The sequence below is a fragment of the Tachysurus fulvidraco genome, chromosome 22 (genome assembly GCF_022655615.1).
Source record: "Tachysurus fulvidraco isolate hzauxx_2018 chromosome 22, HZAU_PFXX_2.0, whole genome shotgun sequence".
Taxonomy (NCBI): Eukaryota; Metazoa; Chordata; class Actinopteri; order Siluriformes; family Bagridae; genus Tachysurus; species Tachysurus fulvidraco.
Genome location: NC_062539.1, coordinates 14,641,972 through 14,662,396, shown reverse-complemented (window position 1 = coordinate 14,662,396; position 20,425 = coordinate 14,641,972). Strand labels below are relative to the sequence as shown.

General features: G+C 37.4%; 1 protein-coding gene across 2 annotated transcripts; it reads left to right on the top strand.

Moving 5' to 3' along the window:
* The first annotated feature begins 84 nt into the window (after nt 1–84).
* Nucleotides 85–18,275, top strand: pip4k2ab (phosphatidylinositol-5-phosphate 4-kinase, type II, alpha b). Of its 2 annotated transcripts, XM_047806352.1 has the most exons (11): nt 86–1,032; nt 8,682–8,779; nt 9,112–9,208; nt 9,878–10,030; nt 10,714–10,860; nt 10,982–11,020; nt 12,313–12,411; nt 14,305–14,418; nt 14,569–14,821; nt 14,926–15,029; nt 15,222–18,275. In XM_047806352.1, exons 1-11 carry the CDS (start codon nt 889–891, stop codon nt 15,300–15,302), a joined length of 1,329 nt encoding a protein of 442 aa, XP_047662308.1. In that variant the 5' UTR covers nt 86–888; the 3' UTR covers nt 15,303–18,275. The 2 variants fall into 2 exon arrangements, with proteins under 2 accessions (XP_026998530.1, XP_047662308.1); XM_027142729.2 differs by lacking the exon at nt 12,313–12,411 and having other exon boundaries at nt 85–1,032.
* The last annotated feature ends 2,150 nt before the right edge of the window (nt 18,276–20,425 follow it).

The following is a 20,425-nucleotide window of genomic DNA, read 5'->3' as shown; positions in this document are numbered from 1 at the left end:
AACCGACTCCGAAAAGGTTTTGGAGTCGACTCCTAATGCGCAAAGACGTGTTTCGGAGAATCGGCTCTTCTATGGCAGCCCTACCGCGTGCATCAATAAGCCAATAGCGGTGCGTGAACTACAAGACCAACCGGAAGGCAAAGAGGGTTGCGGGACTGATGCTCTGCGCCTTCATCCAGCTGCAGCGTCCCAAAGCGCAGGGCATTAGCGATGGCGGAGATGCAGTTACACCGCTTCACGACACCGGTCTGCGTCGGTTTATCCATCGGAACAATTCTAACGCCGTGTACGCACGAGCGCGACCGTTAATATTCAAATCTGGGAACAGATAGCACGCTAATAACGGTTTCTCACTAACCTCTGCGTTATTCTGAGGACGGGTTAAACGTGTGGAGGTTTTGTCCCAATTTAGGATTTTCCTCGTGTTCTTGAATTTGGAAAAACAAAAAAAACGACTCTTTTTTTGGAATTCTTTACGTACGAGGAAAATCCGATAGCATTTTAGCTTCCAGGGGATTTTGGTAGTAAAGAAGCGCTCGTGCTCGTAGCGCTCGTGCTCCTCTTCAGCCTTGTAGTAACGCTATATACTGTAACCTTCAGGTTCTCGTCAATGACAGATAATACAGCTAGCTCGGTGTGTTAGGCGATATTTACAACTGTTATTGATTGAATTAGTCTCATTTAACGGAGGGATGAGAGAGGAAATAAAGAAGGAAAGGACGAATTACAGGTACTTCTTAACATCCGGTGGGACGCGTTTGACTCTCATCAGTAGCTTCAGGTGTCGAGGTTTTGACAGTCGGTCGTTTTAGTACAGAGCCACTTATTCATTTATTTATCCATTAAGCCAGGTTTTTAATCTTTTGGTTAGTAAATAAAATCATAAACATGGCCTCTGGAGCTGCCAGCATCGCCGCCGCCATCGCCAGTAAAACCAAAACGAAGAAAAAACACTTCATGCCGCAGAAGAAGAAGCTTTTCCGCTCCAGCGACCCTCTTCTCAGCGTGCTTATGTGGGGAGTCAACCACTCGGTAAGCCTGAACAAAGCTTAAATCTGTCTACTGGAAACAAATTCGTACCTAAAACACGTCTCTGTACATCACCGACTGCTTATTGACTTGCCCTTAGTGGTGATCCCTGCGCCTAGCAGTCATGTCAACATGATAGTGTGCAATGACAGGAGATTTACAGACATACTGTGTATATCTGACATGTGATGCGTTACAATTGTGATTGATTATGGACAGTGGTGTTGTAGGAAAATAATCCTCAACAGTTTTCCAGTGACAATGTTACCAAATTCTGAAGACTGCTTATTTATTTATTTATTTATTTATTTTTCATTTAACAGGTTTAACATAGATCCTTGAAGTGCTTGAATTTTAAATTTTCAGCATTTGTAGACTCCCTTTATACAGAGCAGTTTACGTACATGTAATGTTTTTTAATACAACTGAGCGATTGAGGGTTAAGGGTCTCGATCAGGGGCCCAACGGCGGCAGCTTGATGGTCCTGCGACTCGACCTCACAACCTAACGATCAGTTGTTCAACTCCTTAACCTCTGAGCTACCTCTTACATTTGGATAAAGAAATTTGAAGTCTGGAATATCTGGGAAAATTGTGATTTTTAAAAAAAAATTTATTCAAAAAGTGCTTGAAATAAAAAAAAGAGAAAGGAATAGAAGACAAGTATGAATTCTGATTTTACAAGCCCTGTAAATAATATTAAGCAATCAGCAAACTTTAGCGTCAACACAAAATATGCAATATTTGGATCCGTTCTGATAACATTTATGAGCTAGCTATGTAATAACAGTCCATAACAATATCATCACTGTCAACCTGAGAGTCTGGCTTCTTGTTTCTAAATTGTTGTTATATTAGAAATGTAACAACAAAGTATGTATGTATATATATATATATATATATATATATATATATATATATATATATATATATATATATATATACACGCACACACACACACACACACACACAATAAACAGTAACAGTGAATGTACTGTGTGTGTGTATATAGTCAGTAGTCTATATATATATATATATATATATATATATATATATTCACACACACTGTTTATGTTTATTGTATAATAAAGAAACGTGAAATGTGCCCCTACTTTTCATATAACAGCACGGCTACGACAGTCCATCTGTAACCGGTTTATATTAATGTGCTTGTTGTAATATGTTGTTGTTTTTACAGTAACAGCACATACACAGGGATTCATACCTACAACCTAAGACTTATGATGAATGGAAAAAGGTGTTTCAGTTAGTGATTAAAAGTAAACAGTAAAATCCTTGATGTGGTGACAATTTGTTAGATGATATTTATTTAACGTCTGGAGAGAGTTGGACCTTAGCTTTAAGAGAGAGAGGGAGAGAGAGAGAGAGAATGTGTATTGTGTTTTAGAGGTTTTACTGCCTTATTAAACTGGCCCCTTTTCTCACCTCCACATGCTGCAGTAGGTCAGATGTCCTGGAATCTCTTTGGACAGATGTGATGTGTCTTGTGTCTATTTGTGATTGAGATCTGATCATGTAAGAAATGATCATTTTATATTTACAGAGAAATTTTCTGATTTCTGTCATCATATAGTCATGTTTTGTCTGCTTTTTAATTGAGGAGAACATTTCCCAGGTGTCCTGCAAACCGATAATTGTGCCCCTGGGACTCTGTCTGAGAGCTTCGTGCTAATTCTGAGATGAAATGCTTTTCAGGATCCTTGGTAGCCAGCCAGAATTATGGGCTCTGTGCAGATGTGTGTAGAAGCTGCATGTGTTGCGTTCTGTTTCTTTTGCTCGAGCTGTGAAGCTTTTCACAAAAATTCTGAGGTGTTATAGAGGGAGCCACCGCTGACAATTGTTTGTGGGATTTTACATAAAGTGAAAATCAAGCTCTCAGTGACTGAAATAACTCCTGGATAGTTCAGAAGTGTTCTTAAACAATTTTCTATTCAAATAAAAATATAGACGGGTGAGAACAGAAGTTTTGTTAGTTAATTAACATGTGATAATGTTAAGCAATTTCTGAGCTAAAGCGTTCTTCAACCTTAAAATTCTATCCACTGCACATTAAAATGGTTATAGCTGTAGACCCAGAGTGCAGAAGAGTTCAATCACGTTTATGACATGAGAAATAACATTAGCTATACATTTACAATACAGTTCTTACAGGTTCAGACAGAGTTTAGTGCTCTGAAACATGTAAAGGTGTAAACAGCGCTGTTGAATTCTCAAATCTGATTGGTCAGAAGGTGTCGATCGCTGCATTGGGTTTATAATTCCTTTATAGTGTCCCATTCTTGTACTGAGGATGTTCACCGACATTAAAGATAATTATAAACATTTAAAAAGCATGAGGTTTTATTTGTTAATAAACTAAAATTGGTATCAGTGACTCCAAGTGTCTTATACTATAGATTGTTGCATGAATCACAGTATATGCTAATAATGTCAAGTTAAGTCACCTTTATTGTCACATCACCACAGCACTTGTGCCATGGTGAGTGAAATTCTTGGGAGCCAGCTCCAGAAATTGCAGAACCATTTACATACAGTAGTTAAGAAACAGAAATTAAGAACAATTTACATACAGGTGAAAAATGTGCAAAATGCTCATGATTAATGAGTGGGTTTAAGCTGAAGTCTACCCATGTTTATTGGTGTTTAGAGCTCATCAAGATGGTAAATAATATATAAATCAGAGACATCTGTCTCTTTAGGGCCACCAATATCCAACCAATCAGAACAAGAGGTGTTTTTACTCACCTGTCAATCATGTCTGCAGTCCTCTTACTTATATTAGCATTCAGGTGGGTTAGGGCAAGGGCTAGGGTTAGTCAACACTTGAAACACACAGAAACTCCCAAAATTCTGCTTGATTAGTATCCTTTCTCTTTCTAATTGGCCAGTGAAATTATGACTGGCTGTTGAAGTAATATGAATTGTTTTGTTACGCTGTCATGGTTTCATGGTTATTCATAGTTCCTTACCAAATAAAAAACGATTTAAAAAAACATTGGGTGCTATATTTCCTGTCTGTGGTTTCGATGTAGTCATTGATATTTGAAAGCACTATTGTATGTCCCGCTGGTCTGATAAAAAAAATGTAAAAAAAAAAAAAAAAAAAAAAAGGAAAATCCTCACAGTTGACTTTTATGAAATACCAATTGCTAGCTTAGCTAATTTGTTGTACATGATGTCTATCAAGTGCCCAATATAACACAGCATAACTAAATCAAATAATATTCTATTTTTGACTTGGCGCATTAAATTCTTCCCACCTGCTCTCTTTTTTAGCTTGTAACAGCTTGTGATAAAAACTGACAGTAAATGAGATTTTGTAAATGAGGCATTTTGAGCATTGTATTTTATATTTTAGAGCATTATCATTAGAACTTATAGATTACAGATGATAGATTAAAACATATTGGAAGATTGGCCAAGCTAGATTGCTGTGAACTATTCCTCCTTATGCACATCACAAATGAAATTTAACACCACATCCCACTTGTATGACCCTGCTAAAAGATGAACCATAGGGGCCATTAAGCATGGTTTTCTCATATTATCCATTTACAAACACAATGGCCCCAAGTGACATGTTCTACAGTAATGTTCCTTCCTGTCTGGTATCCATAACAAAAGCATCGACATGGCCGCAGCATGAAAATTCTGCCTGAGTAAGAATAAGAAATTCATCGACTGTGCAGATATTAGTCCAAAGTCAAAGTAAAGTCAATCGTAGATGCTAAAGTGCTGCTGTTTATTCATCTGAATGAAACACTAGACGAGATGACACAAGTGTGGGCATATGCAGACAACTTGTTTGTGTATCCACTTCACAAGGCTTTCAAACCCACGTCCTCATCTGGGGGAAGCTGTAGTTTTTGAACAGCAAGCTCAGATTCTCAGTTGGAGTGCCAGCTACGGCCTTCCCGAGTCTGGTTTTCTCTCTCTCTCTCTCTCTCTCTCTCTCTCTCTCTCTCTCTCTCTCTCTCTCTCTCTCTCTCTCTCTCTTGCTTTTTCTCTTTCCCTCTCTTAAAAAATAACCTGGCATATGCAGAGCGACTGAAAGAGAGATGGCCAGGAGAAATGGCTGACTAATTCTCTCTCCAACCCTGGAGACTAAAGCCATAACTACCGCTTACGCTCCACTTCTGCCTTTCAGTGCAGAGAAAATAAATCTCTCCTTTACTCTTCAGCAGGCAGTCTGTTTTGGATGCTTTTCTAATTATGCTTTCCGGACACAAAGGCAATCTAATGGGAGATAGGAGTGAGACTGATGACCGAGTTCTGTCCCAATGAGAGGCAGTGGTTTTATAACCTGCTGTTGAGGCTTTGTTGTAATTACTGTCTTTTCTGCACAGCTTGATCAGTGCCATGTTTTGGTCTGATTAATGCTTTGCTGCTTTGCCCCTTAGTGTGGTTATTAATTACGCCATTAGATCAGCACCCACTTATTACTCGTTCCTCCTCCTTGATCAGCACCCACTTATTGCTAAAGGCCTATCCTTTACTTTGGCTCATTATTTCATGCCTTTTCACCTCTTAGTCAATCATTTGCTTCTGGCACATAACCCAATTCTCTTTTTTTTATTATTATTATTATTCCTCCCTATAAAGCCAGTGAACCTTTCATAGTCTCATTCCTAGTTTGACGCAGAGGAGTGTTTTTATTGCTGTGATTGCATGAGGGAGTATAAAGTGGAATCTGAATAGATAAAAAGGAGGAACTCATATCCCGGATTTGTTCCAGCAACTAGAATTCTATTGAAATTAGAATTATATTGGTTAATTCCCAAGAGGTAATTCCTGTCACATTTTGTCAAGTGTCTTTCAGCAGTGTAAAAGCAATAAGCCTGTAATAAAAAAATGAATAATAATTGTTAGAGATGGAAAAAAATATGTACATGGAAGTCTTTTGCTTTTTGTATATTACATAAGAATGGTTTCACAACAATGTTCTATCCCAGTCCTGTCTAATAGCTGAACGCTTGCTGCCTAAATTTAGCCACATTTGTACTCTTAGTTATATCACAAAATTTAAATATTGGCAATGCATCATAAGCTTCTAATAATCACTACGACAACACTCATTTTCTCCTTCTCTGTATTTTGACATTTGACCCCAAATTGATTGGTCAGGAGAATAAAAATATCTTCACATCACTCAGTGTGAAACTATACATAATTATAGAAGCTCTGCTGTGATACTCAAAACCAATTCAAATAAGATTACATGTAAAATGTGAGCAAAAATACCCAACACATCTGAAATCCCTGTGTAACCATCAGGATGTTTAGAGCCACTACACACTATAATGATTCACTTTAAAAAATAAATTACACAGACCCGCTTCCTATTTCACACAGAGTATTCAAGTGTTTTAGTCACAGTGTTATGTATTTTATTATGTGCAGGAGTTTTGATAGTAGGCAGCTTATCACCCACTGAGATAATTCCCCAAGCATGACACCAGTGCTTCACGATTCATCCTTCATGCATATTAGATCTTTTTTATCACATGCATGTAAGAGGTATAAGCATTGCTTTTGTTTTGTTTTCATTGACTTCTATTCTAAGTAAATTTTCTTGTACGAATACCTGGACGCAGAAGTGTGCGGCATGTGAGCTGTAGAGCGTTCTGTAGGACAGTGAGAGGCACTGGACTGAATGTTAATGTTCATGACAAATCACACACACTTAAAGCCTTTGAGCTCAACCGGCGTAAAGGATGTAATAAAGATAAATGAATGTAGCTTGTTTGCTATAAGTAATAATAATAGGGGGCCAAGTACCTTCTGGCTCTACCCCTTAATGCTAAATGAAGAACAAAAATCATTCGGAACTCCATAGTTCCTAAGGAGATACTAATTTTGAAAGCAATACATCAAAATGTTACTAATTTGAGAATTACAGCACACCCTAGTGTTGAATCTCTTTAGGACATGATCTTTTGCTCTAGTTTGGTATGAATAGATCATGCCTCCACTTCCTGCATGCTATGAACAAACTGTGCCACATATTAAAACTCTGAGAAACGAGGTTTGCTCCTGTGTGTCTCACAATGCTGTTGTACAAACTTGGTGATTGGATAAAAGTTGTAGACGGAAGGAATTGAGGAGTTTTTCATCTCTGCCAATCATTGATATAAGTAAAAATTTAACAGGTTACTTACTTACTCACATATCTAAACATACATAACTAGGTCATGTTCTTGCCTGCAACGCACACGTTTTGTTAACTTTGTTCAACTATTTTTACGATGCTGCAATCGTGCGACGTTAAACGTGCCCATAAACAGCGTAGTTGTAGCAGAGTTTCAGGATTTCAGCCAACTAGCACTTCCTGTCTTTTAGTGTTAAAACATGATAATAAGCGGATAATGTCAATCAGATTTGTAAATAAGGTTCTTGATAGATTCTCTAGTCAAATTATAACCAAGTAGCATCAGTTGTAGCTAATGTATGTAGTTTGTCATATTTAGTGCTTGGCCCCCTAATAAAAAGAATTCCATATTCTGAGTAGTGACATTTGTTAAAACACAGAAGTACACGATAACTGGAGATGGATATATTTTTGAGTGACTTATTACAGTTACCAAGCCCATAATGTGTTTTCATTGTAGACGAAGCTCACTTTGGGCTAAAAGGATTCTGGGAAACTGGAGCAGATATTTTTAGGAAATTATTGTGTCTTGTTTATAAGTGGGTATAGTTTGACATACTGGCACATTTATTTTTTTCTTTTTTTTTGAAAACATGTACAGTGTGTCCTTCTTCTAAGATGAAGTGGAATGAACTTGTTGGCCTGTGCTGGCTAAGAGAAATCTCTCTCTCTCTCCTCTCTCTCTCTCTCACTCGCTATTGTGCTTGCTCTCTTTCTCCAGACTGTTTAGCCTGCTAGATGAGAGACATTTTCTGGCAGCAGAGTGTGAAAGGGGAAAGCAAGAAAACAGTTTACAGATTACTTGAGTTCTCCTGCCAGCAAAAAAGTATAAACACAGGATTTTAACTAACGAAATGTCCAAATGACTGCTTTTTTGTGTAAAAACATTTACCTGTTATACAGATTGATGACGGAGTTTGCTACGAGATAGAAGGCAAAACCCCCCGATGCAGTCAGGACAGATGGAGAAACAGAGGAAGGTGCACCGAAATAGCCTTCTGCGTCATACTGATGTGTATGTGTGTGTGTGTGTGTGTGTGTGTGTGTGTGTATGTTTGTGTGTGTTTTGTGTGTTTCTGTGTGTTTAGATGATGTAGGGAGTGTCATAAAAAGCAGGTAGGATTCCAGAGTAAAGGGCAGACAAAATATGCCCCCTGACAGGATACTGAAATAGAAATAGTGCATCTGCAGTCGACTGTGTACAGGAATCATCCCATACAGCTCTTTAAATAGCAAGAAAGTAAAGAAAATGGATGCACGTGAATGTTAAGTGAGCGAGAGTTGAGGAGGAAGGTGGCTTTTGGCCATGAGCCACCGGTGCGCCATCGTACTCAGTGAATTAGAGGTCAGTCCGATCGGATCTTTCGGAGCTGTTCCAGAAAGCTGCCCTGGTGACAAGAGTTCGATAAAACGCACTGTTTGCTGTGTGAAAATGATGACTCTGTATCTGAGCGCTCCTCTTCCTTCTGTTTGTGTGTCTCCAGATAAATAACCTCAGTCACATTCAGATCCCTGTAATGCTGATGCCTGATGATTTCAAAGCCAACTCCAAAATCAAAGTGGACAATCACCTCTTCAACAAGTACGAGTGGAAATACATCTTGAGAAGTCACAGCATTTGTTTTATGTCGTCCTTTTGGTTCAGTTGCTCTCAAGTTTTATATATATGTATCCTATCTCTTCTGTTCTATTCTCTTTTATTCTCTTCTCTTCTCTTTTTCTTCTTCTTTTTTATTCCACTTTGCTTTTCCTCTCTTCCTCCCTGTTTCTGCCTGTCTTTTTTTTTCTTTCTCTGTCTGTCTCTTTTTTAATTCTCTTTTCTTCTTTTCTTGCTCTCCTTCTTGTCCTTTTCTCTCTCTTTCACTTTTTTAAATTTTTCTCTCATTATCCCTGCCCCCCCCCCCCTCTAAACAGAGAGAATATGCCAAGCCATTTCAAGTTTAAAGAGTACTGTCCGCTTGTCTTCCGAAATCTGAGGGAAAGGTTTGCCATCGATGATCAGGAGTATCAGGTGCTTGAAATAATTCATTAATCTCATTAATTCATGACTGAATACAACAAATTATTTTAATGTCCTCCCCACATTAGATTACATTACACTCATTTAAGGCACATGAACATATTTCCATTACATGTACATAACAGTCAAGTGTCAGAATATCAACTAACACTGTTCAGCTGTGTTGTGAGCGTACTATTCATGATAACACTACAATATGAAGCATTCGGGTTTGTAAGACGCCACAACAGCCAACTGTGCAGTCAGGTGATGTCATCAGCAGTCAAAATGTATTTATTTATCCTGGAAGAATGATACATATGCAACAGAAATATAGAATTTGCCTCATTTTAATTAAATAAATGGTCCCGGGTTAGCAAGATTGTCTGAACATTACACAAAATCACCAGTTAAGTGCAGTCGCTACTGATTTATTGGGAAATTGTAAAAAAATAAAAAAGAGTATCGCATATCACTGTGCCCTCGTCTTTCAAATCAATAGTTACAGCTTGTGTGATACGAATATGAATGTCGATCAGCAGTAACGTGTAACAGAAGCAGAAAAAGAGTAATACACAAACGATTGCATGCTATTAAATCAGAACAAGGTGTTGTTTTTTTATTATCTGAGTCAATTGTATGGATGTCTGTGTGATCTGTAACCCACGTGTCCTCTCGCAGAACTCTCTGATTCGAAGCGCGCCGATCCCGAGCGACGCCCAGGGTCGTAGCGGTGCACGGTTTCACACCTCTTACAACAAGAAGTACGTCATCAAGATTATCACCAGTGAAGATGTGGCTGAGATGCACAACATCCTGAAGAAATATCATCAGGTAAAAGGACATCCTCCTTAGGCACTTTATAAACGTTGCCTTATTATTATTATGGTAAAGGGTGTAGCTTATTGTTAATTTCAAAATAATTTTCATTCATTTGGTTAGATGTTTTGGCGTGGTCCCTCTGGTCCAATTATTTATCTATTACCTGCATTATTTTAAACGGTTTCCAGGTAAAATATACACAAAAGAATAAAAAATTCCTCAGCCTATCATCTTGAGACTTGATTACTTTTCTTCTGTGGCCAACGTGCTCTAGAAATCCAAGAAAACCAAACTGACCATACTGTCAATCACAGCTGTATACATAAAACTTCACCAATAGGATGTTAGATAAAGATGCCGTGTGGTAAATACCCTGTTACATAAGCAGCACATCACAGGTTTTTTTTTCTTCATGAAATGCTGAGGAGATTCAGGACTAGTTTAAGTGTTTAACAGAATTAATGGTAAAACATAAAGCACACAGAACATGGCCATTAAACATTGTCAGAAATGGACCTGAACATTAAATGTTGCCATGTCCAATATTCTAAAAGCCTGCAGCCAAGCGTGTAAGAGAAGTGTGTAGGAGCTATGATTGGAACAAAGCTGTCATTGTGCAGCAGCTGAGTCACCCTCACGGTGAACTCTGGTGAGCTAGAGCCTCATTTGTATGTATTTTTTTTTCCTGTTTGCAGTATATAGTGGAGTGTCATGGCAACACACTCCTGCCGCAGTTCTTGGGCATGTATCGCCTCACGGTGGATGGAGACGAGACATACATGATCGTCACACGTAATGTGTTCAGTCCCCGTCTACCTGTGCACAAAAAATATGACCTGAAAGTAAGTTTGTTGTCTTAGTTTTGAATTGATTAGACCACGTATTTAAACATGATAACAGCCAGGTATATGGTACTTGCTAAATAAAATAAATGATAAACATTGTTTTTAATACATTTCACAGGGGTCCACAGTGTCCCGGGAGGCTAGCGACAAAGAAAAGGTAAAAAATCATCACAATCGCTACGATTTCTAAAAAAGAATTTCTGAAATAATCCTGATGCTTACTGCACACATCAAACGTGTGAACTTACTCATGCGACTGCTGTTAAATAAGCATGCACTTGCACGCTCGGTACATTGCATGTATGTTTGTTACCGCTGTGAGAAATCTGAGATGGTTGTGTTTGGAATGTTTCATTGGCTTCACGTTTCTTTGTTAATCGTGTATCATGTACAAAAATCTCCCCAAATAAATGCCGTAAATAATGCCTGAAGGGGAAAAGAAACGTTTGCCTTCCTCTTCAACGGCACTGAATTTGTGTTCCAGCTCGGTTGAGTGTCTTAATGATTTCTTTTGTTTTATCCCTCCTCTTTTCCTGACTGTGGAAATGTGAACTCTATGGTGCATAGTAGCATGCCGTACTCTCTGAAAAGCATGAAGCTGAGCTCTTAAAACAAGAAAAATGGAAAACACGAATTTATAAGCATTTAGAGTGTTTACTTCTCTTATTGAAATGATATGCTGTGATCAAGAGTTATTATTATAAACCATTTTACTACTGTCACTTACTGTCTAAATAATGAATTCCACATATATTTAGTCCATAATCCTTTTTATTTGGGTCGTACTGTATATATACATGAACATGAACATGGTTGTTAATACGTAACCTATTGTGCCTAGGAAATGTACACACGCCCAAAATCCTTTGTCCAGCTTGAAATTTATGATGAAATAATGTTTTTGCCAGATTGTAAGCTCATATCACAGTAAATGCATTGACTCTAAAATATTATTATTATTATAAAATATTATGGTTCAATCTGGTGAAGTAGGGATCCAGTAAGGGGCCGCTGGCTGCTTCGTGACGTCTCATGCATAATGTATAAATGAAGGCATGTGAATAATTTGCATGTGTATCTTTGTTCTCTGCCTCGTGGTGCATGTACTCCCTGTTGGCATGTACTTCCAGACAGATCTGCTGCTCTTTTAAGAATAAGGATATGAAATATTTCTGTAAATGATTGTAAATGTGTCATTATTATTTAAGCAGTAAAGTTGTCCATGACTTGTACAGTATAGTGAACAATGGCATTTGATTTCTTCCCTATTAATGCATGTACTCTGTGTAAGATTTGTACTAATTTTTACAAGCTGTAATACTAGCTGTAAAACCCATCACTTCCTTGAAATGTATTTAGTGACTGATTTTATTTTAAAGCCGGGCAGAATGACGTGTATTAAATGCGATCATGAGTGAAGCCTGCACCTGTCACCTTCTTCTCCAACAGCTACGCCCACCTGAAGATGGAGCTCCAGCCAAATCTCGCATGAGCCAAAAGCTCCAAACTATTCGGATCGCCACACGCTTTTACTGCGCCATCAGACACGTAAGGACACACCCGCAAAGACGTCACACACATACGCTCTGTCCTGATTGGGTCCCCCGAAGGAGCGCAGGCTCAAAATCATGTCCAGAACTCATGTCGTGTTTCCTTCCACAGTGAGACCAACTGTAGTGTGTTTATGGGGATATAATTACAACCTCCCTCAAGCAGAGGCAATGAATCATCAAGCTAGAGCCAGTTATTAAAAGTATAATTAAAGGGGCACTTTAGTGCAGCTCTTTTAAAGCAATGAAATCAAGGCTACTCGGACCTATGACATTTCAAATGTTTGCATGTTTCAGACAGTTTTTTGTCCACGAATCAAGTCCTACTCTTTATACAGAATGAATTCTCAGATCTGATCGATTAGAAGGTGTTGATTCCTATTTCTATAATTAAGCTTTGATATTAATGCAGCTGAAGCACACGGTATATAAAGTGCGTTCTAATACAGTATGTGAGCATTTCTATACTAATTGATCGTTCACAGGGATTCTAAATGCAGCCAACACTTAAAAATGTTATTTATTATCCAAAAATATTATCTGTAAAGAAATGTTTTTTGTTTTTTTTTAACTTTTATGGTAAATAGGCTTCAGGCCAGAGGAATATGCACTGCACTTTTTTTTTATTTATGCAACAAACTTTATTTTGTGTCTTTAAGAGAGAAAAAAGAAAAGAAAAAGAAGAGAACGATTAGATAAGGGATGATGGGTAAAGTGGTAATGTGGATAAAAGATGATGTACTTGTTCTTAAAAATTGTAATTTTGGCAAACTGCAATGGTATAAAAGGAATAAAACACTACAGGATGTGCTGTTATGGGAAGATAATCAACTTTGAGGTGGTAAGCGTAACTCTACTGTACTTTATCATCATCATCATCATGTTGATTATTTTCTTATAACTGCACACCCTCAAGTGTTTTATTTCCTGCTTAATTCATAGCTTGTTTGTTCTACAATTTATTATTTAAATTGATAGAATTTATTATTCTTGACCTGTCAAAGAAAAAATAGACAGTCACCTATTTCGTGTGTGTGTGTGTGTGTGTGAAATCGTTCAGTTTAAGCATCAGTTATTGTACAGAATCTGTGACTGATGTTTCATATCATGAAGCGTTTATGTCAAATCTATAAACTCACTCCCGTCACCTGTCCCATGTTGAACACTGTGTTTTGTGCTGTACATACACTCTAGCTCTTGTTTAATGGATCCACTGTAAAAACAAAGCGATTTCAAATGTTTCCTTTTCTCTTTACAGTCTGTGCAAAAGTGTTGAATTTGTATTTCTATTTATCCGAAAGGTTTTCATATATTGGGGATAAAACAAAAGAGACATTATGAATGACACTTAACTGGTTTATCAGACAGTAACATGTGTGTGATGGCAAATGCAATATCAGCGCTCAGACGCACCCACCTGAAGCTTAATCGTGCCTGAATTTAATCAAGCTCAGTGGCTGCCGTTTTAGGGCTCATTTCATTTTCATTGTGTAGACAGGCACAGCATGAAAGTTGTCACTGAATTCTTCTAAAAAAAAACAGAAGCTGAGCATTTCGCTGAGAAAGTTAGTAGTATTATAGGAAGACATGACAGGCAAATGCTACTGCATCATAAAATATTCAAGTCCATGATCCACCAGTATGCAAATTGAGTGGATTTCTAATATGCATATTCATAGAGTCTGTATTTCTAGGCCCTTCTGAGCTGTTTTCCTGTTGTTTTTGTGCTCTTCAAAACCAGTTTCAGGGTGACTTTATGCAAAATATGTTCACTGACAATGTAGAAGTGGAATATATCTACAGCAAACACTCACTTACTCTAAAGTTGCTTGTGACCTGAAGTTTTTCTTCTTAAGATTAATACCTTTTCCCCCTGCAATGTGAACTTCAGACTAAGGAGCTCCCAACATACAAAGACAATGACTTCATCAACGATGGACAGAAGATCTGTATAGATGAGGAGAACAAGAAGATGTTCCTGGAGAAGCTAAAGAACGATGTGGAGGTTTGTGAGTCATTTAATAAAATATTAGTATTAGCATAACTGTGATTTGCTCTTCTTCATCCGCAGCATTATTCTCCTTCTTGGTCACTCAGTGCTGAACTGAACTCTGTGTGTGTGTGTGTGTGTGTGTGTGCGTGCTCGCTCACACAGTTTCTAGCCCAGCTGAAGCTAATGGACTACAGCCTGCTTGTTGGACTCCATGATGTGGAGCGTGGAGAGCAGGAACAGCCAGAGGAGGAGATAGAGGAGAATGAAGGAGGAGAGGAGGAGGGAGCCGAGAGCGACGGAGGAGTGACCGGGTCTCCACCTGAGAGTCCCAGCAACACCCTTGACAGCAACAAGCCACTGGGGCCTGGAGAGTTCGATCCCAGCGTGGACGTCTATGCCATACGCAGTCACGAGAGTGAGTGTTTAGTACAGTCGGGTGTAGCAGTATGCATATAGACCATTTTTTAATCATGTGATGTTTAGTATCCCTGAGAGAAGTATATTTACACTTCCTCTCAGATGCCCCCAAAAAAGAGGTGTACTTCATGGCAGTAATCGACATCCTCACGCCATACGACGCTAAGAAGAAAGCAGCACATGCAGCCAAGACAGTGAAGCATGGGGTAAGACCTAATTCCTATAACAGATTTTATTATCAGACTTAGAGATGTTAAATTTGTGAATGCTGATACGTTCAATAAAATAAACCAGCATCACTTGAATGCTCACTGTAATCCTGTTTTTTCTGAGAAAATGTCGGGTGGAAAAAGTGAGTATTTCAATCTTTCTGTTTCTGATATTTTCCCTGGCTCTAGGCTGGAGCCGAAATCTCGACGGTTAATCCGGAGCAATATTCCAAAAGGTTGTACGACTTTGTCACCACCATTCTGTCCTAACCGTTGCCTGAGATCAGCATCAGGAGTTTAGGCCTCCAGCCTAACGTGAGGCTTTTAACTCGATCCTTGGACATTAACTAGAGCTGTCTGTTTACAGTTGTTTTTCTCTTCCTTTTTTTTTAAATTTAATTGATACATTGATTAATAAATATGTTTATGGCTGTGGATGGACAAACATATAGCTGTGCATTATACTGTGCTGTACATCTGTATTAGATATCGTTGACTGGGATGTTGAGTGATGTTTTTGTGTGTATATGTGGAAACCTCAAAGCTGCTTTTTACTTCTTAATTCTGTCTTTGTTTACTGCAGAAAGACATTAGACACAGCCACCTTTCTGAGCCTGGGGAAGGCATTGTTTAAGACCAAGGCTGCTTTTACACTTTAGCCACCCTGTAACCATAACAACGCTCCTAGTTTGTATCCTCTGGCTTGCTCGCTAGATTAGATTTATTATTCTTTGTTGACGAGGTCATTCGACTTCAAGATATTTTGAGCTGTGACACATAATGTACTGGTGAACATCCGAAAAATAGACACAGTTACTTTTATTTGGCAAAGAAGCATTTGCTAGTCAGCATGTCGTAAATCTCTTTATATATTCGCTCCGTGATCACGTCCTATAGGCTTACATGCGAAATGTTGCACTGGTAATTTTACAAGTGTGAAAGCAGCCTGAAGAAGTTTTTTCAGTCAGGGATCTCACGCTGACAGCACAAATCATTACCTATCATTGCAAATACTGCTTTTTGGTATCTAGAGATCGGTATAACAAATAATTCTAAATACATTGTGGATTGTTTTTAATCTCCAAAGCACTTGTGCCCTTTAGATAAAGAAATAATGAGATTTTGTAAAGAAGCTGAGTAGAAAACCTATAAAAGTCATTTGCACATGATCTACAGCAGGAGTTCTCGTAAATTTGAAACCTCTTCATTAGTTAGATCAGGAAGAGGAGAGCGTTCACGGCTGGATTCGAGACACGCTGATCTACTGCACCAAAATATTTATGCAAATCATGCCACTTTTACCACTGACTCGAGAGTTATGCAATAGTAGTGAGACTGGTGAGATCTTAGAGGGAAACTCCACCCTGAAGCACATCCTAAATATGTATAGAATGGTTTATTTGTCAGGTGTTTCGAGATCCTGGTGCTATTTGGTTAGCTGATGCCTTCTGAGATCTCGTTAGCTCAAATACAAAGTTGCCAAAACAAATACTTTATTCTTTCAGTGTCATATTAATGTGGAGTCCAACATACAGGAGAGATAGCAAAGACTTACAGTGAAAAAAAAAATTCAAAAATGCATTAGAGAAACCCAGCTCAGCTAATTAACGAGCTGCGAGATGACAAGGCGACGGCATGGACGGCAATTCTGACATGAAAGCTTATTTTAGAAACTGACCTGTTTGATGAGGAGGTGAGAGATCTGGACAGACTAAAGGATTAAAGTGTCACCACATTGCTCTCTGTAGAAAGAGGGCTAAGTCCCACTGGACATTGTGGGTAGTATAGGAAACTATTCAACGACACCAACATAGAACAATGTGTCGATGGAAGAAATGTACACTTTAATTTATACACATTAATATGCAAAATATTCAGGGTGGATTTTTCTGTTAAACTCTGTTTCACTGAATTAGATCGTAGAAGGGATTATTATTATTATTATTATTATATTTGCACATTAGCATTTTGTATTGTTTTGTGTTGCTAATTGACTATTTATTTATGTTTGTTTTGTTTTGTTTTGTTTTGCAACAATGCATTTGTGCAGGCTTAAAATTGAACACGGACCGTAGTTTCAGTAGGAATGTTGTTATAATTGTTGTTTAGACATTTTTATGCTTAACTTTTAATCTGAACTGAAAAAAAGAAAGAATAATAATAATAATAATAATAATAATAATAATAATAATAATGTTTCTTACAGCTTTCTGTCTTGCCCTCTGCGTTTGTCCCCTCAAAAGCCTGTAACTCAGTTAAACCTTAGTATTATATAAAAACGTAGATCTCGCTGTGTTTTCTTTCTTCCAGAATATCGTTCTGACACTGATCATATCGTTCTGACACCGAATATCGTTCAAGACCATCTGCCCATATATCTCATCAATTTACACTGTGCAAGAGTGTGCCTTTTTTATCTCGGGATCTTTTCATTTTGTATTTCAATCTTTGGTTGTTTGTTTGTTTGTTTTTAAACAAACGTTTGCAACGTTTTACAACGGGACAATTAATTAGGGCGAATCCTGAGGCGCTTTTGCTCTTCCTGTGACGTGTAAATATATTAGTATAATAGATCTAATGACCGACGGTCGTCGCGGACGACTTCAGAGTTAATCCAGCAGTTGTGTCTCAGTGTTTGATATTAAAGTGCGATGTTTCTTGTGCAGCTTTTGAAAGAGATTTTTTGAAGGTATTCAATGTACAGTGCTGGTCTTTTTCCGTGTATATTAGTCAGTGGATCTGATTTCTTTGCCACAGAACAAAAGACTATAAGCCATGCTGTACGATTTTTAAGGCAGAACTTTTTAACCCTGAAAGTTACAGACCTCCGTGTGGACTTTGAACCGCTGCCTGATGTCTGTTTATAACATTCAAACCCCACTCACTCTACTGTACAAAGATATATTTTAACACCCCCCCCCCCCCCCTGTGTTTTCCGATGCAAAAAAACCTCTCCTGAAAATGATCAGTTACACTTTGTCTCAGTCTCTGATCGTAATATGTGTCAAAGGAAAGATATATGGAAATGCTTCCAGTGTGAATGAAGAAAGGATAAAAGGACAAAACCCTTTAAGAGAACGCTGTGAAAGACACACGGTATGACACGACCAGCCGTCTGCCTGCTTGTCATCGCTGTTGTTAATCCTGTCATGACTGTGTGCAGTTTTTTTTTTCCATGTATGTGTACAGTGTTTTGAGACACTTGAACATCAGCATCGCTTAATAAAATGATGCTTTACTCGACTCGATTGTCTGCTTCAATACTACATATTAAACTGCACGTATCTAATCTCAAACTATAATCAATTTAATGTTACATCCTTGAAAAAGGTTAGTTTCTCTTATCGCTTACGTTATAGCAGCTATAACAGTCATTCACTCACTAGCCTCTGTCCCCTCTGTCTCAAAAACTAAATGCAGATTGTCATGGTACAGAGAAACGGAAAAGTCAGAAAACTTAGTGCTGAAGAATAAAGACGTCATAGAAAACTGCATCATATTACAGGTCACTGTGTAAGTTGACATACATGTGTAAGTTGATCTAAATAAATAAAACCTCAATAAACCAAAACAACATGAGCTAATAAAACCAATTTTCTTTTTTTTTTTCAAAGCTTTTTGTTTATTGTGATGAAGAAGAAAAAGGTTTGAATGCGCTGTTTCTTATTTACGTGACATGAACGTGAACTTTTCTATTTCAATCGCAAAACTTTTTCAGGTCTCATACAGTTTGTTACGGATTTTCTTTTTACCTTCATTTTCATCTTTGCCAACTCTTCCTCTCTGTTCGATGATCATCAAATCATTAAACGCTCTTTATCTTTTTTTTATTCGGCTCTGAGAAGACGGCGTCAAGCGTTAACACCTATTCACTCATTTGAGACATTACTAAGAGATTTATTTAAACATTTTAACTTGACAAAAAGCATGACAGGTGGCTTGGAGTCAGGTTCTGCCATTAAAATTGTGCCTGTAGAAACACTAAACCAGATACTGTATTGTAGTGTTGTTAGATGACCAGCAGGGGGCGCAAGGAGGCACGCGTGAGGCCTTAAGTGTCTTTTCCCCCCCTACAGCGTTAACGCGTAAACGCTGTTTGTTTTAATTGCACTAATATAATCGTTTATATAATATGTTTATTGTCTAATCATTCTGATATCCGGTGTGTAGAATTTACCCACTGGGTTTAATAAAGAGTTGTTTTTTGTGTTAATGTTAATGCGACCAAATGCGAAAGCAAAAGACACTTTACTTACTTCTGGGTTTTTTATTTGTTTGTTTGTTTGATTGTTTGATTGTTTGACAAGGACAAGGTATGGCAAACTAACGCACGTGTTTAAAAAAAAATCCTTTACATTTTAGGCTTCAGGTTTTGATTCATTATTGGGAAAGAATGTTTAGAAATACAAGATTATGTGTGTTTTTTAAAAAGACCCAGATAAAAAGCCTTCTGTAAAAACACCGTAGTGTCTCTAGGTCAAGACTTACAGCTCTAAACATTTTCATTGGCTAAAGTACAGGAGGATTAAATGATCCACCTTCCCTACTTTACTCCTAAATATTCACCTGAAACTATAACCACTGTTTAAAGCACATGCCCAGGGGACATGAGACTGGTCTCATAGTTACATGCATTTAATCTATTAAAGGCCTGTAAAAATAATTATATTAAAGAAGACTTTATTATCTGGCTTTGTTTACACCATTCTCTTAGTTTTACATTATTTATCCATTTAGTTAGTTAGTTAGTTAATTAGTTAGTTAGTTAGTTGTTATTATTATTGCTGTTGTTGTTAATATCATTATTAATAATATTAATATTATTGTTGTTGTTGTTGTTATTATTATGATGATTATTATTATTATTCTTTAAACCCCTAAGTTTTAGCAGAGTTCTCCTACAGCATTATAAAGAAAGAGAAAGAGCTTCTATAATCATGAAGCTTTTGGAAAATGTTTACATCTGAACACGAATACTTAATCAGAATTTATTTGTTTGTTTGTTTGCTTGTGTGTTTTCTTATTTATTTATTCAATCACACAACGCCGAATTATATCATTTTATACAACTAAAAGGGACATTATAGATTAATTCGTTCAAAATCAAATCCAGAAACCATGTATTTTACATTTCTTTCATCCTTTGCTAAAGTCATTTTCATATGTAGAATATGTGTGTGTGTGTGTGTGTGTGTGTGTGTGTGTGTTTATATATATATCTATATATATTTATATATATATATATATATATATATATATATATATATATATATATATATAATATGCCTTTTAAAACAGTTAGCGTTAAATAATTTGTCTTTTTTAATTGATTTTTTTTAATTGATTTTTATTTATAACCTATTATTTGGTTCATATTCGCAGATTCAACACTT